General features: G+C 40.8%; 1 protein-coding gene across 2 annotated transcripts; it reads left to right on the forward strand.

Annotated features, from left to right (window-relative positions):
- Positions 1-303: 303 nt before the first annotated feature.
- LOC139288634 (microtubule-associated protein RP/EB family member 1-like) lies at positions 304-10,964 on the forward strand. Of its 2 annotated transcripts, none has more exons than XM_070909976.1 (7): positions 304-437; positions 1,773-1,900; positions 3,513-3,658; positions 7,026-7,227; positions 7,322-7,431; positions 7,625-7,777; positions 8,494-10,964. In XM_070909976.1, the coding sequence occupies exons 2-7, from the start codon at positions 1,780-1,782 to the stop codon at positions 8,536-8,538; spliced, it is 777 nt and encodes a 258-aa protein (XP_070766077.1). In that variant the 5' UTR covers positions 304-437; positions 1,773-1,779; the 3' UTR covers positions 8,539-10,964. The 2 variants fall into 2 exon arrangements, with proteins under 2 accessions (XP_070766077.1, XP_070766078.1); XM_070909977.1 differs by having other exon boundaries at positions 318-437; positions 1,770-1,900.
- Positions 10,965-16,315: the final 5,351 nt, after the last annotated feature.

The following is a 16,315-nucleotide window of genomic DNA, read 5'->3' on the forward strand; positions in this document are numbered from 1 at the left end:
AAAGCCACAATGTGGTTCTCAGGTGAAAAAGGCTGCCATAAATATATAAAATACCATAAAGTATTTTTGTGAGTGAAATGTGTATTTGTTTAGTGCACAGACATTTCTCCAATGATATTAATTTGCTTATTACTTCGGAGAAAGGTCTGGCTCAAGCCCTGATAATCCTGAGATTGGGGGGGGGGGGTAACCCTTCAATTATGCCATAAAGGGTCTCGCCGTCGTTACGTTTAGGCGTTACCCGTTACGTCCTGACGTCATCGAACCAGCTCTTCCGCTGCCGGTAGAGTGAACGTGAGCTGCCAAGAAGAAGAGAAGAAAAAGCAGAAGTGGCAATAACGTCGAAACAATTACAGATAGGCTTTTTATGATACGGGGTCACAGCCGACAAAAATAAATAATCGTGTCCAGGAACTGTGAAACTCAATCCACGCAAGGTAGGTTTAACGGCGCTTAAACACGGTGTCATTTAGCGTTATTTGCCGGCATGTGAAACGGCGGCTGGTTGAGGAGGCAGCTAAGCTCTGTTAGCTCAGATGTAGCTAGCTTGTAACTAGCAGGAACATAACCGGGATGTATCCGAGTAAACCAACGTGTAAACCAACGTGGGCGAGGCTTACGATATAGTCTACTTCTGTAGCTAAGTGTTAGTTGAAATGCGGACAAAACTGGCGCTTTCGAACCCCCAATACTAAAAGTGTGTCGCATTAACAGCCATAAGCTAACCTAAGCTAGCGAGGTGCTTGGTGAATTTCAGGGCGGGGAAAACGTCCGAATGTCTGTGAGATAAACTGGCTCACGTTAGCCGGTGGTTGTGTTTAGCTAGTGACAGAAACATAGCTACTTGTAGCTACGTCTTCGGTCGCCTTTACAAGCAAATTGGGTCCTGAATTAATCAATTTGTCAGATTGTAGATTATTAGTTAACTGTTACATACAGTCTGTCGGGTCGCCGCACATCCAAGCTAGCCATTTAGGGAGCTAAATTGCTGGCCAGTTGGCTAACTGCCGCTACCGTTGGCTTCCAAGTCTCTCAACGGGGCCCTGTTGCATTTAGCTAACTGTTACTTGCTATTAGCCGGAATGTTACTAACTGTAAGTGACGAGGAGGATTATTAATATTTTCATTATTGACAATCTGTCGATTATTTTCCAAATGAACCGTCTATGAAATTGTAAAACTTGTGGGGAAAAAAACGACTAACTGTCCAAAACCTCTTATATATTATATTTATAACGATATTAAACACAGATCTGAGATGTTGGAAGCAAAAAATATCGGGGATTTGACATAAAAAATAAAACAACTGAAAGGATTAGTCTGTGGATGAACTGGCTATCGTTTGAGCTCTTCTTAGTTAGTAGTAATATTAGTTGACATGCACGTTTGTCTTGTTCTGCTTTGAATCCAGAACATTTCAAAGAAAATATTTCGTTTTTTTATTTCTCAACAGCTGACAACTCTGTGCTCATAGAAGTCACATAGAAGCCATTCATTGGCCATTAAATATCTTCTTATGGCCAATTTGTAGTTTCGGACTTCTTTAATAAATAATACTGCTGCTGTGATGCTCAGATGTCATTGAAAAAGGCCTCCTAATATTGACGCAGCATCAAGGGTACAAATGAACTCTTAGCCACCAGCTGTGTACTGGTACATTTAGCCTGTGACCAGTCAGTTTGTCTGCTCTACCAGCCACTCTGACAGATAACCCAGTCATCATGTAAATTCTTTTCTCCATTTCACTCTTGTCCTCTCCTCTGTGTCAGCAGACCGACGATGGCTGTGAACGTGTACTCGACCTCAGTGACCAGTGACAACTTAAGTCGTCATGACATGTTGGTCTGGATCAATGAATCTCTACAGATGAACCTCACCAAGATAGAAATGTTGTGTTCAGGTAAGAAATTTGTCCTTTTCTTTTTCTTTCTCTTATCATGAGATGACCCAATATGTTTCATTATCAGAGAGTTGTCAGACCTCCTGAAACAGTTCCAGGATGAGTGTTCATCCTGGTGGGAAATAGAGGCGTAAGCATGCATGATATTTTTCATGACTGTGTGACTTCACTGCTGCTGTTGTTGCTGCTGATTACTGATACTGAAGTAGGTTGACAATGGGAGAGTAGAAGACTGAAGCTTCTGTTTTTATCACATGAGCCAATAAAACATATTCATGTTTGTTTCATCATAGATACAATAGGAAAACTTAAAAGATAAAAAAATAAAAGTTTAAAAGTTCCAAACTTGCCCAGTTTCAAATTTTAACTGAAATGAATCAGTTAGCAAACTGTCCACAGTGTACTTATGTTTACTATCTTGAGAGGTCTGATTCTTTATACCAACTGGATTGGAGATGTCCTGATTTAGTGCATCAGCACTAGTGGCCTTGCCCCTTTTAATGACCATTATGGTTAGCCAGGTGTTGGTAGCCAATTTGACATCTTTGATGGTAACCAGGACTTCCACCTTCATTTGCTGCCCTTTTGTAAGAGGTGGATAAAACCCCTTGCATGGCCGTTGTTGCCAGATACATCTTCTAACGCTGGTTCAAAGGGTGATGGAGGCCACCTTATGAACTGGTAATATTCTTCAGTCCTTTGTTTCACACCCATCTGCCTGTGTATGCATGTGTTGTACTTTTGCAGAGTCTGGCTTGTTAATATCTAAACCTCCAGGTGTGTGTAATTTAAAAGGCATGTCAGTACAGCGGATGCTGGCACAGTTTGCTTTAATCCCTTGTGGACAGATATATTAGTCAGCATTGGTTTCATCTGCAGTTTAAAAGTTCATATCAAAATAAGATATTCTACCATTTTGGGGGAAAAAGTACCACATACTTTGACAAAATAAAAGCAATATAATAATGATCTACAGTCTGGATCCTCTGTATTTTAGAGATACTGAGTGATGCACTAATTTGATTATTTTATTTCTAAAATATAAAATAAGCTGCTTTATTTTCAGGTGATTCAGCAGATGCATCCAGGTGCACCTTGGTAGTATGAGCACTGCACTAAAATACCAAAACCTGACAAGATAAAAGCAGTATTTGGGCAATGGTAATATTGTAGAAAGGTGGTGCACATGGATTAGGGCTGGTGTTGTTTGATAGTGTTAAATACTGGTGCCGAATTAGTAGTTTTCAGTACCGTAATAGTTTTCGTTTAAGAATGAAGCCAAGCCTTTTAAATGCATCACTACTAAAGATAGCCAGGCTGTAAACTCTCCGCTGCCGTTCACTGGCCAACAGTACAGAAGAAAGGTGTTAAATGGATGGTTTGTGAGTGTGCCATCAATATTTGAATAAAGAAATGTCGGTTAGTTTTCTCTTTTCTCACTTGAATGTAAAATTAGCTCTATTTTTATCTTTATCTTTGTTACTCTCTCACTCTACATGTTTTTAATTTTCTTGTTTTTAGGCATCCACTGATTTTTGAACAAGCTGCAAATGCTCAATGGATTATGATAAACATCAGAGGTCTTGTAATGTAACTTCTTATTTTTGTCCAGGTGCTGCCTACTGCCAGTTCATGGACATGCTGTTTCCCAACTCTGTGCCTCTGAAGAAAGTTAAATTTGGTGCCAAGCTGGAGCATGAATACATCCACAACTTCAAGCTTCTGCAGGTTTCCTTCAAACGGATGGGAGTCGACAAAGTAAGTAACAACACTCACCTACCGCACTCATGTCAGCTGACATGGTGCAGAAGGTCTGGAAATACATAAGGAGTTTCTGATATTAGAGGGCAATTTTTTTTTTGACTACACATAGAAACCTGTAAACTGATTGAGAGCAAAAAGAACAGTTCTGAAGAAAAATGATTGTAATACGCAGCCATCGTATGCTAAGTGTTCATACAGGCTGATACCTGCGTGATGCCGTGAGCAGTGGTGATAATAGCCTGTGACGCAGGCACTCTGTACAACAGGAACAGCTCTGTATAAGGTTTTCTTTACTTTGACAACAGATTAAGGTTAAGTTCGCCCACAATGTGATGTGCGCCTGTAACCTGCACCTGTTCATCTGACCAGAACCAGGATTATGATATAGAAGTTCTGTTGGGAGAACATAATACAATATTTTGTGACAGCCATCTTTTTCTTTTTTTCTGTTGGCTGTTCATATTGGATTGCTGAAAAGAATTTGAATTGAAAATAGAAGTTGTTCGCTCTTTTGCAAAATCACACAGGATGAATATCTCTTCAAAATACTTTTCAGCTGCTCACAACAAAAACATCACATGGAGATGGCTGCAGGCAAACCAGTTGACCAGAGTCCAGAACAAAGGGCAACTGGATTCCAACTGTCAATGAAATAACTTTTGACTACACATATGTGCCTGTAAGATGTAACCCCTTACATATGTCATTTGCCCATGTCAACCCACTGTTTTTGCCTCAAAATATCAATGAACATAAAGTTGCAAAACATAAAAAAATACAAGGAAGCTGCATACAGACATCAGAGGCTAAGGCTGCATTCAGACCGAATCTGGCGATTAACTCAGGGTTGTATGGCGGTGTGGGAGTGACGCTATGTTGTAAACTGTAACTCACTTAATAGCAGTCTGCCAAACAAGAAAAGAGAAGAAGAAGAAGAACTTTAACCCCTGACCCGGGCTGCTAGTATGCCGGCTTGTACGAGTGATCGTCTGTCCCGATCAACAGATTAAAAACACACATTTACTTTTGGTAAAAGGTAAACAACGTTCTTCTCGTGGGCGTCTTCCGATCTGATCGCAGCGTACGTGATTGGCAGCCGCAAAAATTGAATCCGTCTCAACTTTTCAGCGCTGCGTTGTTGTTGTTTTTGCAGTTTTACTACCCTGTCTTCTCATACACTTCTGTCACTGTAAAGAATAATCATCTTTAGAGTGACAAAGATGTAAAACGACTGCATAAAGAATGGTGGAAACTGCAAATATTTCAAATCAGTGCAAGAAACTGGGTTTTTTTTAAAGTCCAAAGTTTTGAGATTGAAACTGCGTAACAACCCTGCTACTACAAAATGAAATGTTTAGAGTTAGAACAGACTATCATAAAGTGTTTAAGAGTGACGTCACCAGTTGTTCTGTACTTCTGCTTGATATGCAGACTGAAACTCTGCTGATCTGATCATGAGTCATTTTGGGGTTTTTTTGTCAGGTCAGTCTTTGGATACTGTATACTCTGAGATGTTTTCATCCATCAAAAAGTAATAATTCATAGGCAGAAACACAAATTGAAATGCTCAACTGTAGAACCAAGTAATCATGGTTTAGTTGACCTGACATGAGTTTATGTTTGGTTAAAGCACGTATGAAAACAGGCAGGTGTGCATGCCAGAAGTCAAACCACACTATGCGTTTCCCTCTTTTTAAATGTGTTTGTAAGTCCATTAAGAACTTCTTGCAGATCTGAACACTTGGTAATGTTTTGATATTGTCAGAAGGCTAACAAAGATTATAAAGGGCAGGGCAGATCCAGCTTAGTCATTTGTTTTCAGACTGAACACGCAGCAGCTTGCAGGACTATTGACAAAGCTGCTATAATTTATTCATGGGTCAAGTTCCTTCCTGTTGTCCATTTGTTTTAGCTCATTGCTGCAGATCTGTGCGCTGTTTGAATTGCCTGGACAGCGTTTCATTTTGTAGATGGGTGTAACAGATACAGTAGAGCACATCAGTGTATGCGAAGCTGTTCAGGGTTATAATCCCAGGCATTGTGTCAGCATTGTGGACTTCGCCCTCGTTCATGCTTTGTGAGTGTGTATTGTCTAATGATGTCAGCTTCCTCCATTGTTGAGTAATTGGGTTTACTGCTGAGCCTTTCCCACTGACTTCGTTTGTTTTGTTCTGCTGCTCTTATTTCTCACTGTGGCTTCGATTCTCCAGCTTTTTTGGGGCGTTTTGAACTAACATCTTTTTCTGGGCCGAGCTTTGTCTACAGTCCATACGTTGTTAGTTCATAATTTTATTCCTGCAGGTCAGTAGCTGCCGTCTCAGTCACAGTGAAGGATGTCCCCGTACAGCTGTTTCAGGGTTTCAGGTTTTTTTTTTACTTAAGTAGTTGAGTCAATTTTATTTATGTAGCCCAATATCACAAATCTGCTTTACAATCTGTACAGCATGTGACACCCTCTGTCCTTAGACCCTCAATTTGGATGAGGAGAAACTCAAACCCCCAAAAAACAGTTTAACAGGGGAAAAAATGGAAAAACATCAGGCAGATCAACAGAGGAGGGATCCCTCTCCCAGATGTGCTGTGCTGTGCGTGTGTGCGTGTGTGCGTGTGTGCGTGTGTGCGTGTGTGCGTGTGTGTGTGTGTGTGTGTGTGTGTGTGAAATGACACAGCATTTTTTACTGTGTGTGTTTTTTGGGCGTTGAGGAGAGCAGATTATGGAACCTCAGTATTTTTATTTTGTACCCACTATATTATGTCTCTAGCACCAAGTGAGTAAGTCCTACATTATGATAATTTTGTTAATTTTATATTGTGTTTACTTTGTAATTATAATAAGGTTGTATTTATTTTATTAAAACAGCCTATAATAAGTATTTTGCCACTAACGATGTGTCAGATGGCAGTGTGAAAGCTGTCTCTTATAGTGATGAACCTACAGAGAATTGTCAGCTGAACCTGCAGCTCGGCTTTACAGAGCTTCATAGTGAGTTTCAGCTTGTTGTTTATCTGTCCAGCTCTCATAGCGTCTTTATCAGCAGCAGCAAGAATGATGAAGAAAAAAACGCATACATGTACACGAGCTGCTCAGCAGCAGACAGCAGTTGGACACAGTTAGAGACGAGCTGCTGAACATCGTGGAGCATTTAGCAGCTAAAGAGACAGATATTTCCCTCAGGGGGTGGTAGAGACCAAAAACAGAGCTATAACTATGAGAGAGACTATTGGACCTCATTCATCAGGTGACACAAACACGACGCCACATGAAGGATCATGTTGCATGCTTTGTAATGACAGTGAAGCTACCAGACAGACACTCATACAAACACCGTGGTCTTGATTCTTTCTCTCTTTTTGCTTCCAGATCATTCCAGTAGACAAACTGGTGAAGGGGAAGTTCCAGGACAACTTTGAGTTTGTCCAGTGGTTTAAGAAGTTCTTTGATGCCAACTACGACGGGAAGGAGTATGACCCAGTGGAGGCGAGGCAGGGCCAGGATGCCATGCCTACACCCAACGTTGCCACATCAGCACTCAACAAACCCCCTAAAAAGGCCCTCAGTCAAGGTCAGAGCTCTGGTTGGTCTTGTGGCTCAAACTGTTTGTAACTGATATTGATTTGTTTCTCTTGTCATTAACGGCCTCCTCCTTGTCTCTTCAGCTCCCCAGAGGCCACCGGTTGCCAAGGTAGCGCCCAAGTTGGCTCACGTCAGCGCGAGGAAGCCGGGGATGGGGGGAGGCGACGAGGAGAGGGCGGAGCTCATGAATGAGGTCAGCAGCACCGCTGTGAAAAAATTATTTTTGTGTGCTCAGTGAAAAAAAATCACAAGCTCCATACAATCAAGTTGAAAAGTGAAATAACTTGTTAATTTTACAACAACCAAACACATTAAACTGCTTTTACATGATATTGAAATAAGCTGTAGAAACAAAACTTCATGTTGTTTTGGTCCTTTTTCCACAGGTGGAGATCCTGAAATCTACCATTCAGGACATGGAGAAGGAGAGAGACTTTTATTTTGGTAAGCTGCGGAACATTGAGCTGATTTGCCAGGAGAAGGAAGGCGAGGGAGACCCCACACTGCAGAGGATCATAGACATCCTCTACGCCACAGACGTGAGTTTGTAATCTGCATTTCCCCTTTAAATGAAAATTAGTGAGTCGATGATTTTTAAGATCTCACAGTCTGCTGTGTCTTTTTCCCCTGAGCCATAAAAAAATCTATTAAAACTCATCAGTGAGCCTCACTGTGTCACTGGGTGACATGCTCCTTCATTACATGAACACACACTCTGTAGTTTATCTGGACTCAGTCCCACACACACACCGTCCTGCTGCCCCAAACACTCACTCGAGCACCACATGTGGATTCATCCCCCGCTGAAAATAGTCCCCAACAGATGCACTATTTCCTCCTGTTGGTTTGATTTAAAAACTACAACGAGCAGCTGTTTGAGGACGTGACTGATCCTTTTTAAACATGAAACTATATATATTTGTGAGGAGTTTTTAGGGACGGAGACACATTGTTGACGATAACAAAAATATAAAACCTCGCCAGCCGTATTCTTTAAAGTATCCTCTGTAAACCAATATGTTCTGAGTTCAATGCCAGATTAAAGCCCATTTGCTCTGCTGTTAACAACTGCAGATGCCATCGTAAATTCCTGCAGAGGAATGGCATGCAGCTCGCTCACTGAGGCTCAGTCCTCAGCGGGGCTTGTTGTACAGACAACGTGCAAAGTTCCTGTGAACACGTATTCAATTGTGTTGTTTTGATTTATGTCTTTCTTGTCTTTAGCATGTTGTCTTTCCTTCTTTTGTCTCTCCAGGAGGGTTTTGTGATACCGGATGCTGAGGAGCAGGAGGAGTTTTAATATTCAAGACTGCAAGCAACTTTTCACTTAGATGCCCTGGTCTACAAACCCACCTCAAGATCCCGCCTCAAGCCAAGACAGCCAGTTTGGTTTTATATCCAATACCAAACTTTATCTCGACTTGTGGTCCCCCCCCCCCCACCTCACCTCTCCTGTCCTCTCCTGACCCCAAATCCCAACCTGCCGGACTTCTCTAGCCTTCAGCTGCCGTACAGCTCACCTCCTTCTTTCCTGAAAACACCTTTAACCAATAATCAACAAAGCCTCGGTCACTGCCTCTTCTTCCTACACACCTGTCAGTCTGAGAGAATCCCAGCCCCCGCCCCCACCCTCACCTGTAACCCCACCCGTCCCCTCCCAAAACCAGATTGTGCAGTACATGTCTGGTTTTTGTAATGGACTTCAGTGTGAAAAACACGGTGATGTTCTCTGTGTGTGTGTGTTTGAGTATGTATGCGTGTGTGTGTGTGTGTGGTTGTATGTGTTTAAATATCAATTTGAAACAAATCACATATGATGAACCTCCTCTGAAGACCCGGCATTCAGCTCACTGATCACGTTGTCCCAAACTAACCCGGTCTTTGTTCGATGGCACTGCGGCCATTTTGTGCCTCTCCTGTTGACGCTGAGTTTTACTCATTTGGATGAAGATGCACGCTCAGCAGTAGCTAAAAGAAAAACCTATTCCCACCTGGAACGTTTAGTTTTACATCATTTTGAACCAAATCTGAGGTGTATTTTGTGTTTCTGCAATCTGGTCCTGGTTTTAGTCATGCTAGCTGTTAATTTGAAATGGTAAAGTTTTAAACAGAAGCACTGCTAACATAGCAGCAGCAGCAGCAGCAGTGCGGGATGCAGTCGACGTGTTTCTGAAACCGCAGCATGTGGACCGCACACGTTGACACCGAAGGGCTCAGGGTTTAGTCTGGGACAAGACGGCAGTCGGGTCTTCTCTTGGCCTTTTTTCTACCCCTGACTAATTGTTGCCACCATCCTGATTTTGAGCTTTTGTAAATTTATGCTACTGTTTTATCACTTTGCCCCCCCCACTCCACTTATTTCTTTTTTTGTTTGTCTTGTTTTCCCTGTTGTGTGTTTTGAAACCTTTTTATTTGGGCACCTGTCGGTCATGCTCTCAACTATATACATTTGTTTTCTATTTCGGTTGAGTTTTTCCTCGCGCTCACTAACTGATCACTCTGTTGGAAAGATTTTACTTGTGTGCAGGAACTTGAGAGAAAAGGGCTTTCAGATATAGAAAGTAGCTGCTGTCCTTGTAGCAGATCAGTTGTCTTTTGGCTTCCAGCTCCCACTTTTTTTAGACATTTCAGACTTCCTAAATGTGCAGTTCTTGATCCCAGGACAGTGGCTTTCTCTTCGAGTCCATGTGAGATGAAGTGTCTAAAGCTTCCGCAGACGGCAGCCCGATGGTCAGAAGCTTCATCATCAACACTGATTGTTTTGTACGTGTTGTGTTTTTGCAGCAACCGTTTTAAGGCAAATGCACTGTTTTATACCAGTGGTCCTTAATCAGCCCCAAGCCAGTAAACGATCGTTCCTTAACATTACGGACACTGTGAGCTCCGACTGTGGCTGATCAGTGTGTTCACTGCATGTAGCCGACCACAGTCGAAGCGGCTCGTGTGCTTTTTTCAGCTGGATTCATGAATCTTCTGCTCTGATTACTAATGTTGGATTTTGTTTTTCCTGAAGCTGTTAAAAATGTGGGATCAATGAGTTCTAAACGTGCAGCACTGAAAGCTTATTCCTTTTTGGGAATGCAAGACAGGTGTCCCCCCCCCCCCCCCCCCTTTTTTTTTTTCTCCTTTTCCACCCCTGATTGACCTGTTTTAATACTAATATTGTATATTGTAGATCTAATTTGAGACCAGTTTTTCCACTGTACTCTGTAAAATATTTGTACCTAATTTGAAACAACACTCTGGTGTTGATTCCACACAAACCTGTTAACAGCAACTTCTTGTTATTGGAATACTTAACTTCATCAATGGCCTTATTCACAAAAAAACATTTTTTTTCATAAAACATTCTTCATAACTTTTATTTTACTTTAATGTAAGTCTGTTTTTGGGCAAATGTTTGTACTGTTAGTCGTATTTTTTATGTGTTCTCAAAATAAACAACATTGGAGGTATTTTGGACAGAAGCTCAGATGTGTCGGGGTGCAGCAGACCACCTGTCTTCCATCGAATGCTCATAAAGCAAACAAAATATATATTTATGGTGTTTTTCATTAGTTGGATTTAATTCAAGGATCTCTGGTGAATTGTTTGTTGTTTTTCCTGCCACATGTCAGATGAAAGGTGCTGGTTTGTGTCCACAGTGCTATAAATGTAGACTCGTGTCACAGCTGCAGACTTACAAAATATACTCTGTAGAATAAAAACGGAGATGAATTGGCTTTGGGCTGCTGAGTTGAGCATTTTCCTTTTGGTGCAAAGCGACCAGCTGATAGAGCAGCTCTCAGACATGCAGACATTTCATACTTAAGTGTTGCAGCGACATGACTTGCTAGTTCATACTATGAGTAGAAGGGTTGAATGTTGCACATTCAGAGGGTGCCTGGGTATTAAGGTTTATTTTGTATTTTCTGGTAGTTGCCTTCAGTAAAACTACATCTTAAAAAATACAAATACTCTTCTTTGATCTTTTTGAAATAATTTCCAGATCATACTTTTTTCAGAATGTATCCTCTCTTTTTTTTTTTTTTTTTGTGGAAGTTTTGAATTAAGGAGTTTCTTGTTTCTAAGTGGAAGTCAGCCTTGTTAGTGTGGTGATGTGCAAGTGCAGTAACTTAGTTTTTGTTTTGTCTCTACTCCTCCAGCACGTCGGATCTCAAGTTCTGACCGACTTTCTGCTTTAATTCAACAGTTTTCACACTCATTGAACCTCTGTTGTTAATCTGACGTGGATGTAACCTCACATCAAATTAAAGCTGAAATCATAACTTTAACTTGAGAGTAAATCTAATGTGCTGAAGTACAGAGGCAGTGCAACAGAAACTCAATGAAGATGATGTGCAGGGTTTCCTAAAATGCTCCTTACTGCCAGGATTATATTTGGCGCTATCTGAGTTTGTGCAAAGATTTTTACTGTAACTTTTAAACCTACTATTGTAGAGACTATTTGTGTCTGAGAAAACTGACCGATCTAATGTTTTAATGAGTAGGGACCCAACAGGGCTACAACTAATGAACGTTGTCATTATCCAATAATCTGCTGACTATTTTCTCAATGAATCCATTGTTTCATCTATAAAGTGTCAGAAAATAGGCATTTTTAACCATCACAAGTTCTCAAATCCTAAAGTTGTATATTGAAATGTCTTGTTTTGTCTGACCAACTGTCCAAAACTCAAAGATATTTCATTTATAACATAAAAGAGGAAAAGCTAGAACCAGTAAACCCTGAAACGCAACCAAAGCAAACCAAATAGTTGGAAGTCAAGCTGATATTGGTTGAACGCCACTCATCTGGTGCTCCAAGCAGGTTAACATAAGTGCTCAGAATTAATTGGAAATGCTGTTTGACTTCCACAATACTCTTTAAGAGCTGTGAAGACCCCCCCTTGTTGTAAAAGACAGACTTAAGCATTTAGAAGCTCCACATTAACCAGTTTTCTGAAGAGATCCTGGTAGAAAGACAGTTTGTTTTTTGGGGGAAACCCTCTCATGTTTGTTAAGAGGGTCAATGCCAAGACAAATCGTAGCACACTGAGGACGGACACACACTGCTGGACATTTAGGGATCCGTCCCGAGATACTTCCCTGTGTCTGTATACTGTGAGCCTTCTCAATGCAGGAACCCGGGAACACTCGAGCAGTTCTGACGAGTGTGTCGTCGAGCCTTAGTGAAGAAGTGCTTTTTGTTATGCAATGTGAAAGGGGAGCAGATGCCCCCCCCCCCCTTTACATAGTGGCCTCTGTACTGAACCCAGTGCCAATGTAACCCCCCCCCCATCCTCCACTGGCTCCCCAACAGTCTGTTACTGTAATCACTTCAGTGGTTTCTCTCTCTTTATCTCTGGAGAGGATTTGACAATCGCCTGGTTTTTGCAGCTTCGAGGCGTTTTCCTGGAAAGTCACTGAAAGTACTTCACGTTGTGTGCCGACTGTCTGGTGTAATGATGGTAGTGAAATGTGTTATTGTAAGATGTTACTGAGGAGGACTGTGTGTGGTGTTTGATATTAGACTTTGCTGCAAGAGTTTTGGACGTTTTCAGTCACGCACACCTGAAGATGTTCGTGGTTGCTCAGACTTTTTGGCCTCTCTGGGGATCCGTAGCTGTTATCTCCAAGTAATCCTGACTGATACATGAAACATGTACGTCCTCAGTGTGGCTGAAGTCCCTGAGCGCCACGCAGGTGTGTGTGTGTGCTGAACGTGTCTCAGCAAAGTGAAATAATGGCTTTAAAGGTAACGGCGGTGCTTCGTCTGACCTTTGACCTTTTCCCCTTCAGCGATCAGTGCCGATAAGCGTGTCCACTGTGGGCCGCCCGAGTCCCCCTCCTCTCTGTCTCCTGTTTCTGCTGGACTTTGATGTGTTTGTTATACTCTGGTAAACTCGATTTTCTTCAATCAAGTTTGTACAGACAATAAAACAGTATTTCCACGTCAACGCCGGCCTCTTTGTTTGTTTTGGACGTTCCTGTTTATGTACAGAGCAGCAGTGTGAGTGTCATAAACATATTGTCCAAACCTGAGAATGTGAGAGGAACATTTATCTTCTGTGTGCTGAAGCTCAACATGAAGCGTCAAACTCCGAATGTTTCTGTAATAACAAGACTGAGCGTCTACAGCCATGCTAGCAGCTCTGTTTTGAGCTAAATGCTAACATCAACATGCCGATGTGTTGCAGGTGTAGTGCAAATCTTGAGCTGATGGTGGCGCTAAATGAACAGTCAGAGGATCAGCAAGCGTATTACATTTCATCCTGAGGGGGGCGTGAATGTATGCACCAACTTTCACTGTAATCCATCACATAGTTGATGTTTCATTCAAAACCACAAATGTCACAAAATCTAGTAAAGTGTTAAAGTGTTTTCCTCTTTTAACACAGTGAAACATTTGAAGAGTCAGTTCTTCAAGTTTGAACTTGATTATTCTGCTTGAGTGGACGTCTTGAAGACCTTCGGGGTCTGTAGAAATGTTGATGCTGTGTTGGATTGTTCTCCGAGAGTAGTTTCCTTTCTTCTGCCTAATTGTTCGTGTAATTGCTGACACTGCACATGTACTTATGAAACACGCAGCAAATCGGATGAACACGATTACATGAAGAGATGAAAGTTAAACTCAGAAAACAAAGCAGTCGTTGTGAATCACACATGATCCCTCAGTCCAGGCCTGTGGTTGACCTTTGATCCTCAGCAGTCCAGAGCTGTGACATCAGAGGGGGGGGCCCGAGAGCCACCACCCCTCCCCTTTAATCTGAAACAGACGCACAGTCAGAGGTGGAAGAAGTACTCAGAGCCTCTACTCAAGTAAAAGTAGCAATACAACAATGTCATAATACTCCATTACAAGTGAAAGTCCTGCATTCCTGAGGTTTCCCTGTTAAAAGGCTTCTCACAGGGAGTTTGTCCTTTTGTGAATCAAGGGTTGAAGGACAGAGGGTGGTACAGACTGTAAAGCCGCCTTAGGCAAATTTGTGATTTGTGACTTGACTTTATTTAAGTACTCATTACACAGAAAATCAGCCCCTGACTGATATCAGCCAATACCAATAAAACAAGCCCAACATGAAGATCAGAAAATAAGGGAGTCAGCTTTTTAAAATGTTACACATATGAAATGGTAGACAGTAGAAACACAGTTGTCAAAATAAAAAGAAACAAAAAGAAAATTAAAAAAGTTCCAAAACAGAGAAAACTAAAAATAACATTGTTTTAGTAACTTTTTCAAAGAAAATGTGAAGGAAAGTGTTGTATTATACCTATTGTGACAAATATGTATTGAAATACGTCTATTTATTCAAATATATTTAAAAATGTCAATACATAGAAATCTCCCATCACCCCATCTGTACATCAGGCAACTCCACACAGCATCCCGGCAATCCTGAAAGTAAATATATCAGTCACACATGCTAAGACCCTAAACACTGATGTCCGAACGGGTGTTTTTAACTCAGCTGTCAAAGTCAAAATGACCTGCCACATGATTTTAGGGATGTTTTACCTTTTTACAGAAGCGTTTTCACATTGGAAAATCCATTTACTGATCTTGTTAATGTATTATACCTGTTTACTCCATCTCCTAATATATATATATATATATATATATATATATATATATATATATATATCAGCAGTAAAAGTCCTCATGTTGCAGTAAAATGTTCCCTGTCAGTGTTTCTGTTCTCTCTCATGTTTCTGGATTCCTTCATGTGTCATTTTCCTGCTGTAGATGTTTCAGGTTGAGCTCATTTGAAGTACTTTATATACTGTTGGGTACTTCAGCATGTGTTTATAGCGTTGCTGTCCTGTGAGAACCACGTATCTCTAAAAACGCACAACACATAAAGGAACTCTTCATCCTTCAGTTCATCATCGCCACCTGCTGTTTGGCAGACCAAACTTCAATGGTCAACACCTCCATCCTGCCATAATCTGATATAAAGTTTTATTCCAGGCTAATTGTGTCAAAAGACTACCAATTTATTATTATTTTTATTATTATTATTATGCCACCAGTTTCCCAAGCTGTCTGTGGATGTGTTTACTACCTTCAGTGGTGGGAGAAGTACTCTTAAGTAAAAGTAGTAATTTCACAGTGTAGAAATACTCTGTTACAGGTAAAAGTCCTGCATTCAAAATTTCAATCTCAGGTCCTTCCTGTTGAACAGAGCTTTTATTGTGTTGACTTGATGGAAGAAATCACCGTTTTTATGTTTTTGTTTGTTGTAATTTAATCAATTTGTGTCTTCTCGTCTTTCAAATAAAAATATAATACACAGTTCTGTCCATAGAGGGCAGTGTTGTTAATGACATAGATCATTAAGTCCAGCTCTTCAAAAGTGAAAAAACAATGTAACTACGAGCTCTTTGGGTACACAACACACCAAATAAATTGGTAAGAACTTTCGATTAATTTAAACATAGCAGATAAACAGATGTATTTAATAATTTGGTTATTATTTGGTATATTTTGTTTGTTTCTCTTATCTTATTACTTTTGTACAAAATTAGACTCCACATAACATCTTACTACAATACACACACAATGTAATTGAGTAACGTGACTGCAACAAGTAAAGGAAATCGAATAATAATAATGTAAAAGATAAAATAAACATAATAAAGTAAAACATGAAAGTGTAATTACTTACGTATCGTAAGTGCCTTAAAATACCTACATTTCTAAAGAATCGCGTAGTTTTAATGATTTTGTACCAATGAAACATGGTGATTTATAAAATATACAAGACATTCAAACGTTTTGTCCTGTATGAAGATTCCAGATATCAAACGTTATATAAATAGCTTCTTTCTTCATTTAAACTCCATAAAAATAGAACAACTTCCGCCATAAGAAAACACCTTTTAGGTCCTTTTAACATTTACGACAAACATAAGTACTTGAACGCAACAAGCGGTCGCATTTACCACTGCTGGTGCTGTGAATTGGGAGCTTTCGAGGAGTACGCGAAGGCGCCGTGAGCTCTGATTGGCTGCTGGTCAGGGCCAAACAGAGTTCAGCAGCGCACACTCGCGCTCCTTGTCACAGGAAAAGAAGTGGAGAAGAAGAAGAAGCGACT

The sequence above is a fragment of the Enoplosus armatus genome, chromosome 8, assembly GCF_043641665.1.
Source record: "Enoplosus armatus isolate fEnoArm2 chromosome 8, fEnoArm2.hap1, whole genome shotgun sequence".
NCBI lineage: Eukaryota > Metazoa > Chordata > Actinopteri > Centrarchiformes > Enoplosidae > Enoplosus > Enoplosus armatus.